The sequence below is a fragment of the Myripristis murdjan genome, chromosome 1 (genome assembly GCF_902150065.1).
Source record: "Myripristis murdjan chromosome 1, fMyrMur1.1, whole genome shotgun sequence".
Lineage (NCBI taxonomy): Eukaryota > Metazoa > Chordata > Actinopteri > Holocentriformes > Holocentridae > Myripristis > Myripristis murdjan.
This window is the reverse complement of record NC_043980.1, coordinates 27074921-27084676: the sequence shown is the minus strand read 5'-3', so window position 1 is coordinate 27084676 and position 9756 is coordinate 27074921. Positions and strand designations below refer to the sequence as shown.

Below are 9756 nucleotides of genomic sequence, written 5' to 3'. Positions count from 1 at the left end.
TAACAAAAATCCTCAGACACAATAGGCCACAGACCTTGATTTGGCGAGATTTTATCCTCATGAATCCTGTCTGAGAACATTTTTGATATTAGATTAAACTTGATACAGAATTACTTGTCAGTGCATTGATGGTGTCAGATATTATCACAACTCACCAAACAGGATTTATTCAAGGTTAGCGTTATTGACACTTGAATATAATAGAGCTCTATAGTAACAGTCTCATTCCAAGAGGAGGAGGAATCAGTTATTTTTGCTCATAGAAAATTTGTTTTTAATATCAGATATATCTCGATCAGATTGCTATTCTCTTGTGGCAGTCACCACAATAAACCTGATCATTTCCCCCAGAGTTAGAGGGAGGAGTTATTTATTGAGGTCATCCATCAATAAACAAATTTAGGAGGTTTTAGGCTGCAAGCTCATTTTACAAAAGAGTGAATTTGTCACTGCATATGCAGAAGCAGAAGCACTTCTGTTTCACTTCCTCTTCAGGAATGTCCAGGATAGTTCAAAAGACGTCACTTGCTGCTTCCTCAGTGCCACAATATGGACAATAGTATTGGGCCTCACCTTTCAATCATTGAATTCAAGTGCTTCATTCAGTCCCATTGCCACAGGTGTATAAAATCAATCACCCAGCCATGCAGTCTGCCTTTACAAACACTTGTGAAAGAATGGCTCGTTCTAAAGAGCTCACTGTATTCCAGTGTGGTGCTGTAATAGTAATGGAATAGGATGTCACTGTTGCAACATGTTAGTTTGTGAAATTTCTTCCCTCCTAGATATTCCACCATCAACTGTAAGTGGTATTGCAAAGTCGAAGTGTTTAGGAACCACAGTAACTCAGCCACCAAGCGGCAGACCACATAAAGTTACAGAGCGAGGTCGCTGAGTGCTGAAGAACATATTGCGTAAAAGTGGCCAACGCTCTGCTGACTCAGTAACTGCAGAGCTCCAAACCTCCTCTGGCATCAACATCAGCACAATGTGCCCTGGGAGCTTCATGGCATGGGTCTCCATGGCCAAGCAGCCGCATACAGCTTTACATCACCAAGCGCAAGCGTCAGATGGAGCGGTGTAAAGAATGCCGCCACTGGACTCTGGAGTGGTGGAAACCTGTTCTGTGGAGTGACCAATCACATTTCTCTATCTGGCAGTCTGATGGACGAGTCTGGGTTTGGTGAATGCCAGGAGAACGTTCCCTGCCTGACTGTGTTGTACCAACTATAAAGTTTGGTGGAGGAGGGATAATGCTATGGGCTTGTTTTTCTGGGTTTTGCCTCGGCCCCTTAGTTCTACTGAAGGGAAATCTTAATGCCTCAGCTTAACAAGGCATTCTCTGCTTCCAGCTTTGTGAGAACAGTTTGGAAAGACCCTTTTCTGTTCCACCATGACTGTTCCCCAGTGCACAAAGCAGCTCTGTAAAGGCATGGTTTGGTGACTTTGGTGTGGAAGATCTTTACTGGCCCACACAGAGCCCTGACCTCAACCCCATACAGCACCTTTAGGATGAACTAGGGCAGAGACTGCGAGCCAGGCCCTCTCGTCCAACATCAGTGTCTGACCTCACAAAAGCTCTTCTGGGTGAATGGGCAAAAAATCCCACAGAAACACTTCAAAATCTTGTAGAAAGCCTCCCCAGAAGAGTGGAAGCTGTTATAGCTGCAAAAGGGGGACCAACGACATCTTAATGCCTGTGGATTTAGAATGGGATGTCATCAAAGCTCCTAGAGGTGTAATGTATAGGTGGCCCAATACTTTTGTCCAGTGTAGTATATATCTTTAAAAAGAACTTAGTTCCTCCCAGTAGTGATTTTAAGCACATGACGGCCTTGTGGTGCTCCCTATTATTCCCGTTAGCTGGTCAGATTAGTCATGTTAAGATGACAGTCTTGGCTACGTTTGTGCACCTTTTGGTTTTTTCATTATGAAGTGCTTTTTGCCTGCTTTTAAATGAATAAATTATTTTACTGGAAGTGAACAAAACCAGCTTTGTAAGACTTCTCCTCAGTCAGAGACCTATCGTCCATTATTAGTGAGCATTTAATATTCATCAGCTGCTTTGTAGGTTTCAAGGCAGACCGACTTTGGAGAAAGACATCAGGGCACAGTTAGAGTTGCCATTATTGTGCCAGCACCACTTAGATGCATTAGTCTGTATGGCCTTGCTACTCCTAAACTGAAATTTGAGCTGAAATGTTGCAGCCCTGCATTCATTGAGAACAAGGTGACACTCATTCATGCCCTCATTATTTCTAATCTTGGGTTAGGGCTATGTTCACCCTCTCATGCACACTCTACATTGGGTTTGACAAGGGAGTCAGAGGTAATAACTCATAGAAGGCAAGCTGTATACACTTTGTGTAACAAGTAGAAACTACATGCAGAATATTCAACTGATTGCCCATAGTCACATGTTAGCCACATCCAAATGCCTTGATATATCTCATTTATGATGTTAACAACATCAGAGTTAACTGCACTGAAAGTTATATCCGAAACACAGCCTGATAAGACAGTAGAAAAGATTTATCTAAACGTGGATCCATCAAGCCCTGGATTTAGGTGGTCAAACGGGATCTAATTCGCATGTTCAGGCACCGTGTACAACTGTCTACTTGAAGGACAAAATGCCTTCACTGCTTTTTGTGACATTTTTGGCAGCAGAGCCAGGGAAATCTTAGGCTTAGTTACACTTTCTATCAGATGTCCGACTCTTGCAATAATTTTCCCATACGTTCACAGATGCCATGTGCCTTTTAAAGTTAGAATTCAAATTGAATACACATTGAGAGGGGTTCTACTGAGCCTTCATTAAAACTCCATCATTTTTTAGCCCTCTATGACTGGGGATGTTTAGAAAGGAATATATTTTTGACTCACAGTTTTGTACGTTACTAACAGTGATTTAGGAACATTATTCAGATACTGCAGTGAGCATTTATACTATCTATCTGTCTATTTGTCTGCCTGTCAGTCTATCTTTCTATTTTATTATTTTGGTATCTATGAAGGGTGAGGAAACAGCCTTTTGTAGGTATGGGGGTAGGGGATTGAATGGGATGTCCAGATTTTATGGACATACACTGTTGAGTAATGCATATAGGCCACATATTCATCTCCCTGCACACTCAGTGGCCACTTTATTAGGTCTACCTGTACAATGTAATGCAGTTCAATGCAACAGCTCTGCCATAAATTTTTACCTTTTAACAAAGTTTATAATGTTCCTTTTTTGTTGAGATTGTGTAAATGAAATTGTATTTTTATTATCGAGGTTGTAGTTTGCAGAGGTCTTGTACTTGAGAGGTGTTTCTAATTTTTTGTCCTCCCTACTTATTTACAAGAGGGGGACAGAATAGTGGAAACACCTCTCAATAAAATGCAGTCCAGTACAACAGCAGCACCAACTATGAGCCCAATGCCAAACGCAGATTTGATTTAACACTTCTATTACTGTGACAAAAGAAAACCTGAGTATTATAGGCATCATAAAAGTAAACTTTATGGCAGAACAGTTGTGAATGTATTAGATTGTGCAGGTGGCCACCGTGGACAGTTTGTGTGCTAACTGATTAGTGGTAAAACAGTAATAAAATATCACCATTCCTGATTTTGCTAAGGGTAATCATCAATATTCCCTCTCTTTGTGTAGTCTTCTGCAGAACTTCGTTTTGAGAATCAAGTGAGTTATGTCACAGGCATAGGCGGGTGCATGGTTCAGCACTCTCCATCCTAATTTGGGTGGTGATGCAAAGCCAAAAAAACTGGGGTCGGTGCCCAAATCTCGCGAGAGGTTTCTTCACTCTGCCGATAGACCGCTACGCTCCTGTTCTGCCGACCCGGTCTCATCACCGGCAGACGGGACAGCACAGAGCACACCGCGGCAACAAGGGCTCACCGAGAGGCACCATGGAGCTCATCTGCCATGTAAGTTGAAGCAGAAATAATGCGGGTTAGCGCTGCTGTTTTTACAACCAGCAGCTGATGACCGGACAGCTATTGAACTAGTCGCCGTGATGCTCCCGGTGTGAAGGGCATTAATGGAACAGCAGTAACATTAGACGTCCAGCTCAAAGGAAACATGATAAAGGGGGTTGCTTAAAAGCCAGGGAAGACTCTGGGGGGAAATGGAAATTTAAGTGCAGCCTGACGTTACTTGCCGGTCGCCGCAAACAAAAATTGAGAGAGAGAGAAAGTGGTCCGTTTGCATGAGAAAGAGAAAGAGGGACTGAGACATCAGTCCTGCCTTTGAGAGGACACGTCGTGAGCTGTATGCTGTATAAATTAAGGTTGTTTTCGGAGGATTAGACGGAGATGATAGTATGTCCCAAAACAGCAAACAACTAAAGCAACATAATTCACATGGGATCCAAACTGTAAAAATGTTCTGTATGCTTTCTATAATATTCCCTCTGTAAAGGAATATTACTGGAATGTAGTGATACCACAAAGACAGAAAAGAAAAAAAAAACACGAAGTAAGGCAAATAACGTAAGGCAAAGCAAACTAGACAAACGTAGTATTGACAGCCGTAGACTCACTATAATTAAATTGCTTGGAATATTACAGGGAAATTACAGTGACTTTCCCCAGGCGCGCGCGTGTGTGCGCGCGCGCATACATAATTGAGTTAACAGAGTGTGCAGGCTGTGCACGAGTCAGAGTTTGTGAATGCACTGAATGGACTCCACCGTACCGTGACAAAAATAGGCCCATCTAGTCAACGTGGATTTTGGGGTTTGAAACCGTGCAAGATCGAGTGGAAAAAAATACCGCAGAAAAAAACAATAATTTCCTCTGCTGGAATATGAGCCAGATGATTCTCTGCTTTGAACTGGCCAGAGTAGCATGCTTTTTTTTTTCTTTTTACTTTTACTTTTCTTTTTTCTCTTTTCTTAATTTCACCACCAACTAATATTTTTTTAGGCCCATAATGTTTTTTTCTGTCCTGGGTGGATCTCCCATCTCTCCCTTGTGTCTGTGTTTTTTTTTCTGAGGCAGTCAATAAGGGGTGTAAACCCTCCGGCAGGCACAAAACTGATTCCACCCCCACTCCCCTTCTGTTCACATCTCTGTGACAGCTGAGGACCATGAGCAGAGCTGCAGGTTCCCACGGCCCCTGGGCCACCACTGTGCTGTAACACAGCCAAGGCACTATGATAACTGGATGAATGCATATCATGTTCCAAGACTGGTTTTGTTTTGCTGTGGATGAACGATTTCCAAAGCAATGGTATTCAGACCATAATAACAATGTTTCTGGATTGTGTATTGTCGTTTTAAATGTTGGAACGACTCTGTCTTTACAGTATTGCTGCGCAACACCTTGGTGAGAGCTGTGCATACTGCAGAATTATCCTTATTTGTTCAAATCAGATATTGAAGCTTGCATTGTTCCTTGAAAAACAAGGAAACGTGCAGACACCCACTGGCACAATCAGTATCAAGTACATGTTGTATATGTTGTAGCACCCCACTGTGGCCAATCATGCTATACTGGAGCAATGAGACTAATCATTCATTGCGCAAATCTGGTGTGTCAGAGGTATTGTGAATCATGCACAGGCAATTAAACATTTTTAGCACCTTCCTCAGGCCAGTTAGTGTAATTTTGAACCCGCTGGAACATATTGTCTGTTTTTTTTTTTTATCAATCTGATAAGTCTGACTGAGATGTGTGTGATAAATAGACAGTTGAACCACAACCAGCAGTCTTTTTTGGAGTTTCTTCATCAGGGGGAAAAAATCCACCACTGTCACCCTTCTTTTCCATTTAATTATTCAGCTAAAACATATTAATAACAACTTGTGTAGCCCTTTTATTTTATTACCAGGCTGAAAAAAAAGGATTAATAGTTTTATTTATGTTTCCTGTTCCTGTTCAGCTGCAGCTACCAAACAGGAAGTGTCTCCTTCCGTGATCGATGGTCAGCATGGAGCTGAGATAGCCCCCACCTGTTTCTGGATCTGGCGTAACCATGGGAACATGGCGTGGTCTGCGTGTGGCGTTCATTATTGGGTCTTTGTTTATGATTCTGTTGATTATTGTCTATTGGGATGATGTACGGGGGTTCAGCCTCTACCCCCTGCAAGACCCCAAACATGAGCCACTTGACTTGGCCCTGATCCCTCAGACAACTCCGGTGCCCTCATGCTCCATCTCTGCCAGCACGGTCCGGCCCAGCCCCCTCCTCTCCCTCCCCACCACCAGATCCAGCACTCCTCCTCACCCCTCTGAGCAGGAGGAGGGGAGAGCGGCCGTGAAACGGATCGATGAAGAGATGGCAGTGACAAAAGGAGAGAGGAAACTGGAAGATGAGGAGGAAGAGGAGAGGGAGAAGAAACGTGTTGACAACAGTCACCAGGAAGAGAGAAAGCAGAGACTTGCGGATGTGTGTGCAGGAAAAGGGTCACTGGAATTCCCAGGAAAGACTCGGGCATTTGACCAGATTCCCAATAGAGAGTTGGATCATCTGATAGTGGATGACACACACCAGATTATCTACTGCTATGTTCCCAAGGTACAGCTGCTTTGTGTGTGTGTGTGATGGATAAATGGTTGGTTCACTGTGTGTGGATATGCGAGTGTGTCAAAAATAAAGAGAAAATAAGGGGCCAAAAGTCCTCCAAATATAACAGTTCTCCAGTCTCCTGCACTTACACTCTTTACACTTATACACACTTGCCTGTTTGTCTGTCTGAACACCTTTCCTCCTCTGTTCTTCCAGGTAGCGTGTACAAACTGGAAGAGAGTGATGGTTGTTCTGTCTCAGTCTCTGGTCTCCCCCTCCTCAGGAAAACCTTACACTGACCCAGAGGCTGTACCTCCTGACCTCGTACACAACTCCTCTATCCACCTCACCTTTGCCAAGTACGACACACACACACACACACACACACACACACATACACACACTGACAGGAGAGCCGAGTTTTATAGCTGCTCTGTAACTCTTCAGTGCATGATAATCATCTCATCTCCCCTCTGTGAGCTGTTAGGTAAGCATGAATTAGTCAACAGTTGCATGAATTTTACATCATTTCCCCAGTCTGTATCATCTTTTTTTCATTTTCAGTCATATCTGGTAGGACTTTTGGAAGGCACAACCGGTATTGTGTTCTTTCTTAGCTCCTCAGTTTTAACTGTGTTTGACAAACTAGCTAAAAGAGGTATTTACTGAGTTGACACTCAGAAGAGGGGAGCAGTGGAGAGCAGAGAGCAGACAGGCGGGGCTTGGTGCTGAAGCACAGACAGACCTTTCTCTACCTCATGGGAGCTGTCTGTTCCTGTGCATGTGTATCGCTGCCTGGGTTTTTCCATCCGCCGTATTTAGCCTGTTTTACAAGCTGTGTGTTTTTTTTTAAAGTACAGATATGCCTGCTATTCAACTAGTTCTTAACAAAACAAAACACTCTCAATATTGTGTTGTTACATGAGAGTCTGTTGTTCATAGAATACGTTTGACTGGAATTCAACCTGAAATGCACTAAAGTCTGCTTTAAAAGGAACATCAGTTTTAATGGTACTTTGTGTGTGTGTGTGTTTACCAGGTTCTGGCGTCATTATGGTTCACTATCCCGCCACCTGATGGCACTCAAGCTGCAGCATTACACTAAGTTCTTATTTGTACGGGATCCTTTTGTACGCCTCATCTCTGCCTTCAGGAACAAGTTTGGAAAGTATGTGTTCACTAATGGATGGGTGGAGTGTATATGTGTGTGTCTGTGTGTGTGTGTGTGTGTGTGTGTGTGTGTGTGTGTGTGTATGGGCATCCGTGCTGTAGAGAGAGACAAGACTTTGCATCATCTGTCACTTAATAACATTTTTTTAACCGTGGATTCTGAAAATGTGTGATTATGTGTGTTTATTTGACTGGAAGGCCCAATGAGGACTTCTACCGGCAGTTTGGTTCGGTCATGCTGAGTCGTTATGGGAATGTGTCTGGAGGCGTGCCAAAGACAGCGGCGGAGGCATTTGCAGCAGGAATCAAACCGACCTTTCAGCAGTTTATCACATACCTGCTGGACCCGCAGACTGAGAGGGAGACCGCCTTCAATGAACACTGGCGGCAGGTACTGATCTCACACGCATATAAACACATACACACACACACAGCCTACACAATTACACTTGGCATTACGTGGGGTTACATAACTATATTTGGGTTGAAAGTGCCTCTGGCATGTCCACCACATTTCTGTTTCTTTAAATCTGTCTCCATTTCATTTCCCCCACTCTTAATTCACCCTCTAAATATCTTTACATTACTTGTGTGCACTCTGGATCCAGATTATGTAGAGTTACAATCTCACTGTGAGCCTTTATATCTGGCTTTGAAAATAGTACTAAAGCAATGTAGGTGAAATCTGATATATGAGTGCCTAAACCACTTAACTGTCCTGATGTGATGGGATTAAAATGTGTTTTCTACAGAGGGTAGCATACAAACATGAATGACTTTGAAATGCACTCATTGTCTTATGTTATTTATAAAGCATTATTCACCCATTCATATTAAAATCCCTGGACAGGTCACCAGTCTAGTGCATTACATGCACAATAAAATGTGAAATACACAATATAAGATAAATCTGATGCGACCATTCAATGTGACAATCTGACTTTTTTTATTCATAGACTTTATGGCAGTCAGAAAATGCACTGACACTTTAATACCATGTATAGACCACATTACATGGTATTAAAGTGTCAGTTATATTACATTACACACGCGCATGCTAATGTGACATTGTGCCTGTGTGTTGCAGGTCTACCGCCTGTGCCATCCATGCCAGATCCAGTATGACTTCATTGGCCGACTGGAAACACTGGAAACAGACTCAGAGCAGCTCCTGAGGATTCTGGGAGTTGATCACCTGATTCGCTTTCCTACTGGGGCCCGCAACCGCACTGCTGCCAGCTGGGAAAGGGATTGGTTTGCACAGATTCCTATGGACATGAGGAGGAAACTATACAAGCTATACGAGCCTGACTTTGAGCTGTTTGGATATCCCAAACCTGACAGCGTGCTCCACCGGTAGACCACATAGTGCCAGAGTCCTGGGTACTGCACTGTTGTGCAGCACCCATCCCACACCTCATGTACCTGCACACCGCCAGCAATGCCTCTTAAAGACTAGTCCATCATGCTGTTTATCTCCTTAGTTGTTTCATACGTGAAATGACTTAAGTGCCTGCTAGAATTATTTTATGCTGTTCACCCCTGCCTCAGTTTGTCATTTGTTCCAGCCAAATTCTCATTTTTGATGGACACTCGCTCGCTAATTTATTTCATCCTTTTCTCCATGTGAAGACACTTTGAATTGTATTTTGATAAGTGATGGAAAATTAATGAGAGGGACTTAGGCTGTAAGCATTTTTGGCTTTCTTAAGGGAAATATGCTTGAAAAAAATAAAATGTTTTTGTAGATATTTACTCTGTTATAACCTTTGTAAGTGTGTGTGTGTGTGTGTGTGTGTGTGTGTGTGTGTGTGTGTACCTGGTATTGCTAATGTTTAATTTTAGGGTGAAGACTTGATTTAAAGCTAAGATAACTTTAGGGTTAGGGTTAGGCAGGTAGTGGTTAGGGTTAAGGTTAGGATAAATCTCCAGGAAATGAATGTAAGTCAATGTAATGTCCTCTGAAGTGATGGAAACCAACGTGTGTGTGTGTGTGTGTGTGTGTGTGTGTGTGTGTGTGTGTGTGTGTGATGGGATAGGTGGGTGATGTGGAGAGAATGACAGCGAG

General features: G+C 43.0%; 1 protein-coding gene across 1 annotated transcript; it reads left to right on the top strand.

The window, feature by feature from the left end:
- Positions 1-3836: 3836 nt before the first annotated feature.
- On the top strand, positions 3837-9351 carry LOC115362242 (carbohydrate sulfotransferase 12). Its single transcript, XM_030056099.1, has 6 exons — positions 3837-3933; positions 5892-6527; positions 6735-6877; positions 7558-7686; positions 7887-8079; positions 8776-9351. Exons 2-6 carry the CDS (start codon positions 5985-5987, stop codon positions 9046-9048), a joined length of 1281 nt encoding a protein of 426 aa, XP_029911959.1. The 5' UTR covers positions 3837-3933; positions 5892-5984; the 3' UTR covers positions 9049-9351.
- The last annotated feature ends 405 nt before the right edge of the window (positions 9352-9756 follow it).

What these genes read in the sequence shown, in the direction of transcription:
- LOC115362242 (XM_030056099.1), top strand. Translation starts at nt 5,985, where the DNA reads ATGGGAACATGGCGTGGTCTGCGTGTGGCGTTCATTATTGGGTCTTTG. An exon ending in ATCCACCTCACCTTTGCCAA is followed by an intron (nt 6,878 to 7,557) that starts GTACGACACACA and finishes TGTGTTTACCAG; the next exon opens with GTTCTGGCGTCATTATGGTT. An exon ending in TCAATGAACACTGGCGGCAG is followed by an intron (nt 8,080 to 8,775) that starts GTACTGATCTCA and finishes TGTGTGTTGCAG; the next exon opens with GTCTACCGCCTGTGCCATCC.